We start from the raw sequence: 17,311 nt of genomic DNA on the forward strand, positions 1-17,311 counted from the left end.
TTCCTCATGGGGTTTTTGTATTAGTCCAGCATCATATCAAAACTTTTGTGATCTCATACTGTCATATATGCTTGGCATTGTGTCTATTTATTCCCAGCTCAGCTGCAAATGTATGTGAAATCACAGATCTGAAATGCCGAGGCTTATCCATGGGCCATTTCTTTACTATCAGTGGCCTTTGCTTTACCCCCGTTCTTGATTTCTGGTCTTAACCTAGCCTCCCCCTTCTAACAGAGTCTAGCCACTAGAGCATCATGCTGAGATACTACCATTGTCAGCACTTCAACCTGCATTTACTCTAGTGCTGACATAAGAAGGAGAAGCGAAGGCATCTGGAAAGGGACGTTTGACTTTTCACCTACTTATTTTCTCTGGAGATAATATCCCCTAGGAGATGGGATGGGAGGGGGGAAATTCCTTTGAGTTGGAGTAGATTAGGGGTAGAATGACTTGGAAGATGGCCAATGAGTGCAGGGGAGTGGGGAACTGAAAGGGAGGGTTTGGGGGCTGGACGTCAGTGTTGGCTTCGTTTGGAGTCGGGTTAGTCACTGATTAGCAACCAGTCAAAATGGTGTATTGCTAATCAAATGCATATAAAATATACCAAAAATGTGGATGGGGGATGACATTGATTGAATGATGTACAGTTTGCACTCTTCTGTAAAAGGAGACTTTGATTGATTCATGGTCTTGTTTGAGTTTGGAAGCTGACGATTGTGTATTAGAATAGAAAAGAATAACAGAGTTGGAAGGGACCTTGGAGATCTTCTAGTCCAACCCCCTGCCCAGGCAAGAAACCCTACACCACTTCAGACAAATGGTTATCCAATATCTTTTTAAAACCTCCAGTGTTAGAGCATTCACAACTTCTGGAGGCAAGTTGTTCCACTTATTAATTGTTCTAACTGTCAAGAAATTTCTCCTTAGTTCTAAGTTGCTTCTTTCCTTGATTAGTTTCCACCCATTGCTTCTTGTTCTACCCTCAGGTGCTTTGGAGAATAGCTTGACCCCCTTTTCTTTATGGCAGCCCCTGAGATATCGGAACACTGCTATGTCTTCCCTAGTCCTTCTTTTCATTAAACTAGACATACCCAGTTCCTGCAACAGTTCTTCATATGTTTTAGCCTCCAGTCCCCTAATCATCATATTAGTTCATTGTTTAAACTCCTTTTAAGGGGCTGGGGAGTGAAAATGGTAGTGATATGTAACTGGAGTCTCTCTAATCTTGACTGTGAGGTTTGATAGCCTTTAGTTACACTCAGGGTAGATTTTTACAATGAAGTTGAATAACAATTTACTTGTTCTGTCATTTATTGCTGGTACTGAAGTTGGATTTTTTAATTGTGACTTGGCACAAATGGGTTGTTTTAAAGGGTGTTTCCTTTATTAGTTAAAGCCATTTGCATTTGTTTTGCTACTTTCACTTATAGACCCAGAAATCTTTTTCCAGCTCTCTCTCTGACTTAGACGCCTGCACCCACACACATATGGTTAAATAACATCCAAGCACCTTTTCTCAAGCTAACATTCCAACTCTGTGAGAAGATGAGGACCAATGATTCTCAGCTCAGAGTAGGCAGTTATATAAGCAATCAGCAACCATTCAGCTTCAAGGTCCTGAAGCATCACAGCAAGAATGCATTAATTCCTGAGAGAGGCAGGAATTTGCACCTTTGTGCATTAAAGAGGCACTAAGACATACAGATAGTATGGTAGCAGTGAAAAATTAGGTATTTTATTTGGCTTGATTCTTGTTTGCAATCAAGATTCTTAACTAACCAAATGGAGTCTGTGGGCCTTTTGCTAACAGTAATCTGGGAAATAGGTTAAGCTATGAAAAGTTAGAGAGCCCATGATTTATTGCTGAGTTTTGGTTGAGGGAGCCAAATGCTGAAAAGTCACACTTCCTCAAGAGTGAAAACAATTGTTGTGCCTTTCAAAATGTACAATCTTTTAAAGCTTTACTAATTAGCATTTGCCTGACAAGCTACAATTAATATTCTTAGATTTAAAATTTGGGGAGAAAGTATAGTAGTTAAAAAATTAGTTACCAATGGTTGTTTAGAAAATTCATATCAAAGCTGATTCTTAACAGGGCCTTCAACATTGAGAAAAATGGCATATTACTCTGAAATGTTCTTTCTCTACAAATATTCAAGCTAGGCATTTGTAGTTCATTATTGTATCACTCTCCATAACCATTTAAAACAACAATACACATACAAAATATGCTAGTTAAGTTTATGGAAATATATGCATTATGCAATTTTATCTACTGGTATTGCAAAGTTAAATGTTCTGATTGTATGGCCATAATGGTAGGGTGAGAAAATTATTTTTGGACTCCAGCAGATAAACTGCTCTGTGAAGCTGTGAACACACTCAATTGATTTTTTTGAATGATTTGAAACATGGCCACAGTATTAAAAATTCCATGCTCTTGATTTGAGAGTGATGATTGAACCTCTGAAGAATTAATCTCAAAAAGTATAATATTATATGATAATGACTGAAGTTAGAGCAATAATTTACGCATGCCTGGATAGAGCAGATTATTTGCTCTTTGGGCACTTGAATCTGTAATTGACTTGGATATATATATATATATATATATATATATATATATATATATATATATATATATATATATATATATATATATATATATATGTTTTTCTTTCTTTTTCGTAGGTGTTATGTGTCTTTCTCTTTAGCCAGGTTCTACCTACGTAAACCAAGATGTTATGTAGCCCTAGTTCAGTGAAATCACAATTCACTAGGCTTTTTTGGGGCTTTTTTTTTTTTTCTTTCTGGCAGCCAGCAGACCCTTTCTTTTCATTTTTTTTATCCTTTCTCACAAAATTCTTCAAAGCTTTAACATGCCTTTTTTGTAAATCCAATATAGGAAAATTATTCTGGTCACTCTCTTGATTTGTTATTTGTATATCCCTTTTAATTATTAAGATATGTCAGTTTCTTTTATATGTCCAGTGTAGCATCTTTTTCCATATCATTCTTGTAGCCTGTCATTTTTAAGTTCACTTTCAGATAAGTCACAATCTTGTCAGGTAAAACTTGTTCCTCTTTCATAAAATCTTTTAAACATAGTCTATCTTTATAGGTAGATATTCTTAAAATTAACTTTTGAGTCCATTGTTCAAAAATACCCTTCAATATGTCCAATGTTAAAATGTTTTGCTTCATTCTATATTAGTAAGTCAAATGTAAGTTTTCCTAATTGTAATCTTTAGTTCTTTCTAGTTCCCTCTAGTGTCCAGTGTTCAAATTAACGTTTAAAACTTATTTTATGCTGTATAATTTGTCAATCCAAGGGTTCATAATAGTAAAAAAGCAGTTTACAAGCAATTTCTGAAATGACTAAAAAAGGAAGTATGCAACTCCAGCATCCCTTTGAAGTGTCCACAATGGTTGAGCAAGATATCTATTTCCTTGTCTCCCATAGATCTAACTGCCTCCCCTGAGATCTAAACCCACCAACCACTGTTCTGCAGTCTCCCCATGAGGAGCAACTGTGTGGGAAACTTATGGGTGATCTCAGGTTCTATCATTATCCAGAGAGGCATTACAGAGAACTGATCTACTTGCTACAGACTTAAAGAATAGGCATAATCTGATATACAAGTAGCCATAACTCTGTTGCTAAGCGACCCAATAATTAAGGGAATCATCACATGACTGCATTGGATTTAGGCTTTCAATTGCACTGTGGTCAATAAATGTATCACTGTAGACTGCTAAGTACAATATCATGTGATCATGACCTGCAACTTCTGGCCACTTCTCCATTGATTAGTCTTGTAGGAAGCTGGCTGTGAAAGTTGGAAATGGTGATTAAACATATGCAGCATGCTGTAAGCATCACAAATGTACACAATATATTGCAAAGTGTCCAAATTGCAGTCATGTGACCATGGGGATGCTTCAATGGCCAGAAGTTCAAGGACCTTGTAAATCTACTTTTTCAGCATTGTTATAAGTTCAAATGGTAACCGAACAAGGTGGTTGATAGGTGAGAACTACAGCTGTAGCCCTTTTACAAATTAATTTGAGAGAAACAATTCATTAGCAGATGTAGTAACCCTGTATAACTTGCAGGGTTGTAAATATAATAAAAATATTAAATAAAATTATAAACATAATATACCACCTCTACAATATCTTCATCCTCATCTTCTTCAATATTACTAATTCCAGCATCATCCAGTTTATAGTCGTAAACCAATCCTTTTTCTGGGAATAACAGTTTAACCTATGGAGTGAAAACATGATGAGTAGAAATAAGTGTGGAGATAACATTAGAGTGATTGCATCCAATTTGTCTCCCAAAATGATTCAGAAAGAAATTACCATATCAGTGGTATCTGTCAGATAGTTGGCCTAGCAATAATGAAATACACAGGTTTTAGAAATGTACAACATCTTTCTTCAAGCCATTTCCCTTATATGAAGCAAAGATTCAGAAGAAGAGCAGACGACATAAGATGTCTCACCAGGAACAAACAAGAAGTAAAAGAATAAAAAAACCTAAAGACTTGGCAGGACAGAAATAGAAATCAGAATAGATAGATAGATAGATAGATAGATAGATAGATAGATAGATAGATAGATAGATAGATAATCTCAGATGGAACTCTGAGAAGAAAAAATGCATAGCTCTACCACAGTGGTAATAGACAGACAGAGATTAAGACAACAAATACAGAAATGAGCAATAAATAAATATATTGGAAGAATAGAATAGAATAATATGAGAATATATTGAAAATGAATTTTAAGGAATATAGTATAGATAAAGAAAATAGATGGTTAAAATAAAAAATAATTGTATTAAAATTCAGTTTTACTTTCCAATTTGTTTTATTTGTAAGTTTTCCTTTTGTAAAATAAAATTTCCCCACCCCAACCATGGAAGGAAGATACAAAAACCCAATTAATTGTTCAGATTTCTAATTCTGAATATTTTCTATTGCAGCTCCCATCCTCTGGAATCAGAGGTAAGGACAGCACCTTCTCTCCTTGGGTTTCTGAAAGCTTTGAAAACCTGGTTTGGTCCTAGGCTGGAGCTTAATGCTTAATACTGTATTTGTTCAATGTTAACCTAGGCTGTTTGTTTTAATATTTTTATATATTTTATTTCTTTATTATTTCTTTACTATGAAATTTATTTGCCACCCATCTTGTGTTCAATGACTCTGGGCAGCATTCAACATAAAAGCATTAAAATCATAAATTACAAAATAATACAGCAGATAAAATCTTTAACACACATGTCAAAGGAGGCAGACACATGGCAGGAGGAAATAGTCAACCACCTTCACTGTGAATCTCCCTCCAAGCCATCTCCAAGCCATCTGGCAGAGCCAAGTCTTAAGGCTGCTATGAAAAGTTAGTGGGGTAGAAGCTACCTCCAGGGTAGGAGCCAGGGGTGGGTTCTACTTACCTTTACTACCGGTTCGCAATAGGATTGCCGATGCGCAGATCACCGATGACGACATCCGGGGTGGTAGGCAGGGCCTCCTGCAGGTTTTACTACCGGTTCTTGCGAACCGGTCCAAACCGGGAACAACCCACCACTGGTAGGAGCCATGGCAGAGAAGGCTCTTCTCCTGGATCATATTAACTGAAATTCCTTGGCTGATGGGATCTGCAGTACACTCCCTCTGCTAGCACAGGTGGGGTGGGCCAGTCCCATCAGGGTGAGAAGTTCCTCAAAAAGTTCCTGAAGCATAGCCTGGACCCATGCCATGCAGGACTTTAAAGGTGATAACTAACATCTTGAATTGCACTCGGAAGCAAACTGACAACCAATGCAGTATTTTAGCTGTCTTTACAACTTCTCTAGTTTTATATGCTGCCTAGAGTCCACTGCAGTTGGGCAGCCAATTTAAACAAACAAACAATTATAATATTGAGTCTGGGTCAAACTGGTTATTGGTGGTTCAAAAAAAGGAATCTGTGCAAGGTGCCATTATGAACTGATGATATCCCTTTCCCATTAACTTGCCTTCTCATCTGACATCTTCTTTCTTAACCAATTACTGAAGGCGATTCGACTTTGGACATCTCCAGTTGCACCAACACTCCAGATCAAAGCAAATATAAACCAGGATTCTATCAGTTCACCAATACGGGCTGTCTTCTCTGGAGGCATTTTTTTCATTCCCTGAAGAATCAATTAACAAAATACACTTATTTCTAAAACTTCTCAAATATTCAGTATTTATGTTTGATTTATTAACGTATTCCATTTCTATCCATTTACCTTGCTACTCAAGTAAATACTTCAGTGTCTAATTTTTTTTTAAGCAATCTAAAATAGACATACAATTAAAATGAACATTAAATTAATGAACATTTATGATCATAATCTGGAGCCATTTCAATTGGGTTTATGGCTGGAAGGTTACGAAAACTGCTTTGACATCTTAGTTGATAAACCCATGCTAGAAAATAGATGAAAGTATCGTCCTGCTTGTTCTCCTGAACCTCTTGGTGACTTTTGATACTATTATCTATAGTGGATAATTGCCCTCTGCCCAAATTATTTAAATAGCAAGCAGAAGTGCTGAATTAACAGTTGAGATTGCATATCTACTGTATAAACAACAGTAATATGTTCCTTTGACAATATATAGTCAAAAAGGGGCTACTTAGCAATGGGAAATTCTTTGTGAAGAGGTTTAGGTACTCCCAGCACACCTTGTGTTTTCTAAAATTCCTCAACAGAAAATGCCAAGGTCTTCCACATGTCTAAAGAATTGAATACCTATTCTAATGAGTTGTCAAAGTAGGAAAAAGTTGGCAATATAATTTCCTCATTCAAATGAAATCCAGAAATACCTTTGATAGAAAGTAAAAAATTAGGTAAAATGCCACTCTTGTCAACTCGCAAAGCATCCCTGGCCCTGACCCGACAACCTTATTTCAATGAATAATCATAAATGGTGAGTTTCCCCCTTGCAGGTAAAAAATACAAAAAAGCTTCAAAAAGGAAATACTGGTGAGGGTGATACAGAAATGTTAGACCTTTTAAAAATAGTTGGATGACAGGAATATTGTATAATTGGAACATGAATCGCTGAACTGGACAGAAGATAAATCCATAAATAAAAAATTGCTTAAACCTTTACAATAAAAAGATAAGGAACACTTAAACACTACAACCACAGATGCTGCCGATAATGATTCCTCTACATCAGGGGTGTCAAATTTGTGGCCCACGGGCCGATTGCGTCACACACTGGTCCCGCCCCCACCCAGTTTAGCAAAGGGAAAAAATCCCGATATGTTAGGTGATGCTGCCATAACGACACAACTTTCACACCCCTGCTCTATATCATGAGTAAAAGAAGGAAGGGTGCCATGCTAACATCCCAATTTCAGGCATAGTGTTCAATGTTAGCATGGGGGGAGAACTCTGGAATGGATGTACAGGATTTGGTTTGGTTTTGTGGTTTAAATGAGCTTTCAAATAATTATATTTCTTTTCTTAGGCTTAATGGAATTCTTTTTAATTTGTTTGCTGCCAAAAGTTTCTTGGGTAGATAGGTAGTTATATAGATTGGACAGAGAAATAAATATATGTGGCTTTGTAAGATTTCTGTACTAATGATTTTTGGGCAGCCTGAAAGACAAAAGCAATCCCAATTATCACCAATCCAGCTGTGTGATTCAAGATTTAGATGACGTAGACTCCTGTGATTTATCACAAAGAGATATGGAATTCCAGGAGATGTGAATAGGAGAGATCTAGTCCTAGACCCCTGTTTGTGGTATTTCATAGGACTCTAGCCTCTCTCTATTAGTATTTATCTACATGAAACTGCTGGGTGAGATCATCTGCTAGCATGGAATGATCATCATTATAAAGATGATAATCAGCTATACAAGTCTAATCCTTGCTGATCAGCTGAGGCCATTTGGATTCTTTTGTCTAGAGATTGTGGGGTTTTGCACGGGAAGTACAGCAGGGGTCGGTTCCACTTACCTTTACTACCAGTTCACAACGGGAGCACATGTGCAGAACGTCCATGATGACATCTGGGTGGGTGGGTGGAGCCTCCCGCTATCATTACTACCAGTTCGCAAGAAACGGACCAAACCGGGAGCAACCCACCACTGAAGTACAGTCTTCAGCTCAATCCTAGTAAGATTTTGTTGATGTTAGGATCTCTTGGATCCCAGGACCTTCCTTATGTAGTTCTAGATATGGTCTTATTCTTCCAGGCAGAACTGCTACCTAATTTGGGGGATTCCTTGGACTGCACAAATGTAATTTTCTTGGATTGGGAGGCACTCACAATCACCCAGATCTTAGTCATTTCCTGGCTAGACTTTTGATAAGTATCTTTTTCCTTTCTGGAGAAGTTTCTGACGGCCATCATTAGTGTTTTTTTTAATGGAAAAACTTGATGGTTGTTGATATAGTTTCCTCAACAATTTAAGCAACGTGGACAAAATGTGATAATTAAAGGATGAGGAGGGAAGTAATAATCTGATCCACAGAAAGCTGATTTCAGCAATAGTTCCTGACTCCTTCTGCCACTCTGAGACTCTCACATACTGAGGCCAACTGAAGATACTTAGGCAGGTAAAGAAGGCCAAGATCTTGGCAGAAATATTATGAAAGATCCAGAACACTTGAAGCAGGTATATCCAATCTATATATCCTTATCTTTCTGTGCTAAGACAGCTAGCCTTATCCCTTTGTGGAAACTGCTATAAATTGATCACAGTTGAGAAAACCCTTGATTAGATTCTCGGTGCACGATAGAACTGGATACTAGGAAACAGATCAAGGAGAAAGCATGATGAAACAGCTTTTTTGGAGCTCCAATTAATATATGAAAGAAAAATGTGTGTATGTGTGTGTGTGTGGGGGGGGGGAATTGAAGCAATAACAAATGTTAATTAATGGCAAAATTTAACAAAGGAAGCTAACAACATGTGTACATGTTACCATTCAAACTGTGCAGCATCATCCCCTCCCAATTTCTCTTTCATTTCATGATCAGTTGCTGTGATGAGGCCTTGGGATAAGTATGTGAGAGAAAATTGTGTTGTGAAAATGCTTAAGGAAAACTTCTATACAAACTGCAAATAGGAAATGCCCGAGGGGACACTGAGGCTTTATTAACTGAAAATAAGCTTCTTCAACACTGACCACATTTAAATTTTGTCAGTCTCTTGAGCTTCTTTAACAGAACAAGAACTAGAATCTCCAGATGAATTAAGAAACATACAAAAGCAACAACACAGATTAATGCTTGAGAGGAATTGTGAAAGATTCAGTACAATCTAAACAAGTAACTTGTATAAAGTGTCAACAAAATGACCATTGGGAAATTATTTTATTGCAAAAAGAAATACCAATTGCTTGAGCTGTGCTATGTAGTCAGCCAGGATGGGGTGTTTTTTTTATATTTATTCTTAATTAACAGAATTTTTTAAGACGTTAGGGCTTTAACAATTCCCAGGGCCTCACCCCTGAGCGCCCGATGGTCTGCTTAACATCCTTATTAGGGAGAGCAAGGGTGAGAGCCTTTAAGTGAGGTAATCATATGATTATCTCATTTAACAATCAAGATGACCTGCAACCATAATGGGCAAGTTCCACTATGGTCATAAGACAAGGACTACCTGTACTATATTGTGGTACTAGAGTTGTGAGTACATCTTAGATGTTTCTTTGGAGAACAGCATTCATCTTCTTGACTTTTGCTTTTCTAGTGTATCTGCTTAGCATGCTAGCCACTGCTTTTCTTAGGCTTGCATTTTTTTGAATAGCCAAGTCTTATCCTTAATTTCCACACCTTCTGTAGATCCACTTCTCTCCAAGTTGCTTTGATCTTAATCTCCAACCCCATTTTCCAATGCAGTATATACGGCTGTTCTTCTTGATCATGCAGCTAAGCATCTCCAGGATTAAAGCAGCTGTAGAGTATATCAGTTCATTGGTTTGAGTTATAGTGGTAGTAGAGATTGGCTCTATTGGCATCAACTACCGTATTCTCTGATGGTACTTCTCCACTGAGTCTTGGTAATTAGTCTCAAGGCTTGACTGTAACTAGTTTATCCAGATCTTGTACCTCATATCAGCTGCTGCACTCTGTAATGAAGAGGGTGGCAATGATATTGCAGCTTCAGGTGTTGGCTGCACATTCAGTTGTTTTTCCATGTCTTCTTAAGTCTTGGATATAATATGTAATTGTAGAGCAGGTTCCTCTTCATTATGTTGAAACACTAGGTAACTAGCTGTTTTTCAGTTAGTATGAACATGGGTCTTTATCCATACATAATTCCCTCATACATTTCATATATTCCCTCTCATTAAGTCTGCTGTTGTAGTAACATTTCATCATTTCCAGCTTTTCTTGTGTTGCCCACATATGATTTGTTTCAGTAGCCCACTTATCATCAGATTGTCCTGATTCCCCAACATGTGGTGTGGTCCTTGTTAATCTGGGCAACATCTGAGCTAGTGTGACTCTCCTAGTTCATGTTGTAGGTAGGCAGGTTAAATCCTAGGGGTTCATTGCCCAAGGACCCCTAATGATACGATTATTAGCTGGGATTCAAAATCCAGCTACATATACATATACACATATACATACATACATACACACATACAATTGTTATAATAATGAATTATAATGCAACTATCCTTTATATCTAATTTTTCCATTCCAGTGTTTCCATTGGGAATATGAGCATCATGTAATCCTACCTCGATGGGAATGAAGGGTTGAAAAAAACAGTCCAATAACTTTTGAAGGCTTTTTGTCAAGTTAGAATCAGTGGAGGCAATTATTTCTTTCACTGAATTTCTGACAAAACTGATAGATTCCTGAAATGAAGGAAGACCCAGAGTTAATTGTTTTTAGATTTATCTTGAACCTTTATGTTTTCCTCCTCTTTTATTCGAGCAGCTAACTCTTCTATAATCACTGCTTTTTAAGTAGTACTTTTAATACTCTTCAGCTCAGCTAGAGAACAGGCACCAGCAGAGACTGAGCAACCTTGCTGGGTGTAACTAACACTGACATTAACAAGAGTGAAAACATGTGCAATTGAATTTTAAATCTTTTACATTAATATCCATTCTTTGCAGCTCAGGGCATTCACAACCAGGCATCTGTGGATTGTGATGGACTGAGGATATGGAACACATAAAAAAAAAAGAGAGTTAAAACTGCCAAACTTACACTACAGTCAAAATCCAAGTCAAGCTCTTGTTGCAGCTAATTTTACAAAAAATGAAATTATATTAGAGGCTCCAAACACTGACCTCCAATGTAACATATAATCTGGCTATGTTCAGGAATTGAAATAATTGCTAAGAATAGACTTGACATGGCAAATATAGGTTTCAGAGCTATTTGTTTTTCTAGGTTAATGGAAGAAAAAAAATTAATCTGAATTTAGCATGACAAGGGGATAAAGACCAGAAATACTTTCTTGTGCATTTTAGGAGGTGGAGCCTTTCCAAACAACACTGTTATTGTTTTAATATTAATATCCCAAGAAACATTGCAGGGAAGCATGAAAATTAGCATTCTCACCAACCTACAACTCACATTACAAACAAGTGAAAAAAGAACTCAAAAATGCCAAAGTCTGATATTAACCCTGAAGCATACATGCAGCAGTCATTATCTCAGGCCTTTCAAGGTGGGAAAATGCCATTGGGCATAGAAGCTCAGTCTGTAGAACACTTTACCATTATGGTACCAATTAAAATTAATTGGAATTATGAGGAAGGTTACCTCCTGCAAAAGTTCCTGCCAACTGCCTACTAGCTGCTCTCAAGCTTCTGTAATCAGGGGTGAGAAGTTCATGACTAATGCCCCCCTTCCCCCCCACCCCCGGCTAAACCTTGAATCCACTTACATGGTTTGTACTGAATCAAAATATTAGGATTGAGCAACAGTTTACCTCTAGGAATCTGTTGAAAAGTGACTCCAGCTGCTCTGAAAATGGCTTCATAATCTCTGGAATATTTTTTAGCCAGCATTGCACAAATGGTTTTAGTCCTAAAATGCTGGGCTCCAGATATACCATGCCACATCGAGACACAGTAGCCGGAGAGGCCACTGCTAAATCCTGGACTTCAAACATCATGGTCATTGCCTGGAAATGAGAGGCAAGATAGCAGAGATTTTCCCAAGTTTTTTGTCAAAGAAGCACATCGAAATTACACAGATGGGATTATGTTTATAAAATGGAATGCTCCCTAAATTCAGTTATCTACATTCCTCAAGCACCCGTAATATATATTTAAAATGTTATCTTTTATATATTAAAAAGTAGGAATGTTTTCTCAGAATCCTCCAATCATGACCTTGCTTGTTGAATCATATATCTGTGCTTATCTATCTCTCTATTTATCTCTTTTCACTGTGAGAGACCCTTTTTAAAAACTAAACATATGAATGAATTGGAATCTGTTTATGAATGGACATGAATGAATATTGAGGCTGTGTAATGAAACAAAAAGAGAGAGAGAAAATACCTCTGTTAGTTTAATTATTTCACCAGAACTAAGGCAGAGTTTCTTGTTGTCATCCAGCACAGTGTTCATATTTTCAATCCAAACCGCATCCACAGGGCCATCAAACATGTACCATTTCTTTTTTTTATCAGTGGCTACAGTTCCTACCCGAATGAGAGCAGGGAGGATCCCATCTGTCCTATGAAATTAGAGAGAGAAATACCCAAGTCTTAACAGTTGCACACTCTCTTTGAATCTGATATATTTTATAAAAGCATTATATATCTTATTAAGAGATTTGAAGATGCCAGAAGTCAAAGAGGAGGGTGGGAAGTTGTGCTGGAGAAGGAAACTTTCTTTAAGAATAAAGTTTCTCATTTGCTAACTTTGTAGTATCAGGTACATAAAATATACCTGTGGTACAAGGCATAGGGTTTTTATATACATGTATATAAAAACATGTATCAAGCCCCAAAGGCTACTGGATTTAGGCCAACATTTTATCTCAGTCAGTGTAAACTGTTATAATTATTATTCATCTCTGTTTATTTAGATATTGAGTATATTCAAGTCTCTTTTTACAATTTTTTTTAAAAAATAAAATCTTCTGAAGCCAGCTGGAGAGAGCAGATGGTTTTATGCCTGTGAAGAAGCTTTTATGGCTGTTGTAATTTTTTTTTTTTTTTTTGGTCATTCAGACGGATCTATATATCAACCTTTAGGCAAAAACTATACTGTAAACTACGGTAGTCCACACACTCAACCACAATTTGCTAATGAAAAACTTGAGTAAATATGAGTAAATGTGCCCATATCTAAGAAGCTTCCGAGTAAAGATATAAAAACTCAGCACAGCTTCATGCTGAGTTACTTCTATTGCTTTTCGTATCTGCATAGGGTTACATGTTTGGTAACAGAAGTATACCTTTGATACAGTAAGTAAAAGAGGAGCAATAAAATTGATGTTCCAGCATATAGATATCCTTATTGTCTCATTCATGAACAAGAAGCTCTCCAATATACTACGTAAAGTATACTGCACATACTTGTACAATAAGTACAATAATCCACAGAATTTGTTTCACGTTATGTACCAGGAAACCTTTAACTCAAAGAGTGAAAAGATGACTGTGAAGGGTGGGGTTGGGAGTAGATAGGATTTTCCCAAATGCTTTTGCTTTTGTCTATTTAGATTAAAAATGATAGCTAATGAAAAATGAAGAGATGGATTTTATACCAAAATGGCTACATTACATTAGTGACTGATTAATCACATTTTTGCTGTTTTTCAAATAATGATTATCTCACAAAGTGGCTTAATTCATTTTTTAAAAAGGAAGATGGCCTTGTTCAGGCTCAGAATGACTCAACCACAGCAGCACTATTATGAAAGGACTATTTCACTAAATATATACACAAAAATGTTGAAAGCTCAAAAGAAAAGGTGTGATCCAATCAAAGTTAAATATTCAAAGTCATATGAATATTGGCAGAAAATAAAACAGATGCTTAACTTTCCCTGGATCAAGCCTGAATCTTTTGCAGTTAAATTTTTTAGAAATTTTCAAAAAGTTTTCTTAAGTTTCCATTAAGTTTAATTCCTGGAAAGAAGAAATACAAAATCCAATTAATGCAGAAAAGAGAAAGAAAAGTTTTGTCTTTTACCATTCATGAGTTAACAAGTCAAACTCTCCATACAGCTGGCCCATAGTTATAGATTTAGGATTCAGTATAAAGTAATTGACAGCTTCATAATTTCCACCACTGACTGAAGGCCGACCTTTCAAAGATGTCATCGCAGCTGCCAAAACTTTATAACACTGAAGAAAAATGTATAATAGAAGGAAGCATCATAAGCATCTCTTTCAAGACTAAGACAGTAGCCCAAATTCACCATGGATCTTCAACAATATAAAGTAGTAATGCAGGATGTTATCTAAAGTTTTTGGCACAATTAAGATTTACAATTTATAATTTATAATAACAATTAAGATTTATAAAAGGCTGACACGATCAGAAAAAAAATAGAAAAAAGAGAGTGATCCCACATTTCTGAATGTCAATGACATACTGGCCAAGAATATGCTGTCAAAATCTTGCTAATGCTCTGGAGGCTCAAAGTCAGCCATACTCACCTTAATGAGGCTCTTCCAAACAACATGTAGATTCAATTTAGCCCTTTAATCCTAGCCTGTTTATTTCAAAGCTCTCCTATAGAGGCTGCTACTGTATTTGGCAAGAGAGGATTAAGCAAATGAAATTGATAGTACTGGAGGAAATTTTTAGAGTTAGTTCCCTTTCTTGTTCTATCGCAACGCATCTTCAGCAATGCTTACCTTTGTTTTTCCAGAGCCTGTGGGCCCCACCAGCATGAGGCCATGCCGTACCACGGTTGTTTCATACAGCTGAATACACTTGGTGATGAAACCTGGAGCAAAATAAGATTCAGACCAGAAATGCCTCCTGGTGGCTTTTACTGGCTGCAGAGCTGTGAATTCAGGCAGCAATGCCTTGGAAAGCCTGCTGTGAATTTGGGTGACCTACATAGGAAACCTCTGTGCTCACAGGATAGGACATGAGATGTCAGCAGCATGCTTACTTAATTCTTTAGTAGTTTTGGCTTAGATACCAAGACATGATAGGGTATGTAAATGTTTCTATCAATGAGCTTTTTAAAAGCTTCTTGCATGTGGAATTCTCTTTCTAAAAAAAAAACTTGGCAACTTGCCCACCACCACCATATTTTTTATTATCAAAAATATTATTTGCTCTTCTTTGAATGCACTGACGTGTTAATAATTTATCATTTATATTATTAGTTAAAAGTATCTGGCTCTTGGCTGAAGATTGTTATAGCAAATGCTACACAGATTCACAGAAATAAACAACATCAAGTTCTAATTGTGCCCTATTGCTCTTACTCTTCAGTATTTTATCCAACTCTTTTGAAAATATAAAGAATCTGGATCTCAAATGAAATCTGGAGAGAGGGGAATTGAATTTATTTATGTTTTCTTTTTTCTTTTCTTTAGATAAATGATATTTTCCTCACTCTGTATCACATATTCTGCATAAGAGCTTTTTTTTCCTTGTTCAATTGTGTCTGATTGTCAGAGACTGTCTGGACAAATCTCTGCAAGTTTCTTTGACAAGGTATTTCTGAAGTGGTTTACCATTGCCTCCTTCCTAGGGCTCAGAGAGAATGACTGGCCCAGGGTCACTCAGCTGGCTTTGTGCCAAAGGCAGGACTAGAACTCATACTCTCTCAATTTCTAGCCTGATGCCTTAACCACTACACTTAACCTGGCTCTCAGTTGAACTTACTGTACCTTGATCAATTTTCTACCCAAAAATTTAGGAGCCTCTGAGATGCAGAATAAAGTACTAATTGCTCATAGATAGACAATTTTAATTTATATTCTTTTTGGAATAGTAAGATAAACTTTTCCATTGAAATCAAGGCAAAATATTTTACATAGCTTGCTCATGTGAGCATTAACAATATTATTCTCACAAATTGATGTATGAGCTGAGGCAGGAAACTTGAATTATAGACTGTGTGGGATGACAAATTACCCAACCCTCCTGCGACTGCAATGCTTTTCTGTTATGTAGCAAGAATGGCAATATTTTTAAATGTGAGAGTAATACAACGTATGGTGAAAAAAATAGATAGCATATGTTTTGCATACCATCAACATCTTTCAAATTGTCTTTTAGGCAGCATTTGTGAATTGCTTCTTCCAAAATGCCATAGTCAATAGTTTCTTCTTTGATCATGGGAAATAGGTCAGAAATTATACCATTGAACAGCTTGAGATCATCTTGCAGGAATTTAGGAACATTGACATCTTTGATAGCCCTTAAGCAAATCATTTCCTAGAAACCATTAAAACAAAATATTAGGAAATTATGTTCCTATGAGCATAATCAGCTTTGCCCTCAATGGCTAAATATTAATGATATGAAAAGTATTTTACAAAACACTTATTTTTTTCCATTTGGATGGTAAGCAGATGTAGTAAGAATGGGTCTGCTCTAAAGGATCTGTTCTATTTTATATCTAATTCCAATATCATATACAGATGAAAATTACTATATGTATAGAAAGGAAATGAATATTTTGAAATAATTTTAATTTATTATTATCTCATCAATGAAAATTATAAGAAATACATTTTACAAGAGTCAGATGCAATGAAATAATTCGTGCTATATGCACACTGCTATAATATGAAGCCTCCTATGAAGCCTTCTACCTCACTGGAATAAAGTCAAAAGGTATTGTAAAGTAAAAGAGAAGATTACTTACTTATACATGTTTATACAATACTTATTCAGAAATAAGACCTAGTGACTCTATTATAGATCATCTTTGTGAATGCAAATGTCAACATAACTCATATTTTTCAAGTCTTCCCTTAATCAGCTAGGTGTTGTCAACTCTTAATATTTTAATTATTAATCATTACATGTAGTCCTCGCTTAATGATCAATCATTCAGCCACCATTCGAAATTAAAAAGGGGTTTACAAAGCTGAACTTATGGCCATTGCAGTTACCCCTGCAATGAAATGGTTGCAATCTGAGCATTTTGCAACCTCGTCACATTTACGGTGGGCTGCCAAGTACTCCACAATCATTCAGTCACCACATGCAATGTTCTCTGCCACAGGGAAAACAGCAGGAAAAGTCACAAGTCACCGCTGCCTGCCTAAAGGACTCCTTCTAGTTCCTAGGGGCTCGCTGAAAATATTCTGCCACAAAATCCAAGTGGGACATCCCGCTTGGCTTTGGGGA

General features: G+C 36.5%; 1 protein-coding gene across 3 annotated transcripts in view; it reads right to left on the reverse strand.

Moving 5' to 3' along the window:
* DNAH1 (dynein axonemal heavy chain 1) overlaps positions 1-17,311 on the reverse strand; it is a 184,024-nt gene that overhangs the window by 60,197 nt on the left and 106,516 nt on the right. For all 3 annotated transcript variants that reach the window (XM_034439656.3, XM_087887726.1, XM_034439631.3), the window contains 8 exons: positions 16,204-16,390; positions 14,848-14,939; positions 14,177-14,331; positions 12,533-12,710; positions 11,956-12,150; positions 10,748-10,867; positions 6,026-6,184; positions 4,169-4,270 (listed from right to left, as the gene is read on the reverse strand). In XM_034439656.3, the coding sequence (XP_034295547.1) occupies positions 4,169-4,270; positions 6,026-6,184; positions 10,748-10,867; positions 11,956-12,150; positions 12,533-12,710; positions 14,177-14,331; positions 14,848-14,939; positions 16,204-16,390 (1,188 nt within the window). The remainder of the gene's footprint in view (positions 1-4,168; positions 4,271-6,025; positions 6,185-10,747; positions 10,868-11,955; positions 12,151-12,532; positions 12,711-14,176; positions 14,332-14,847; positions 14,940-16,203; positions 16,391-17,311) is intronic.

This window comes from Pantherophis guttatus, chromosome 2, assembly GCF_059756535.1.
Source record: "Pantherophis guttatus breed Tessera chromosome 2, ASM5975653v1, whole genome shotgun sequence".
Lineage (NCBI taxonomy): Eukaryota > Metazoa > Chordata > Lepidosauria > Squamata > Colubridae > Pantherophis > Pantherophis guttatus.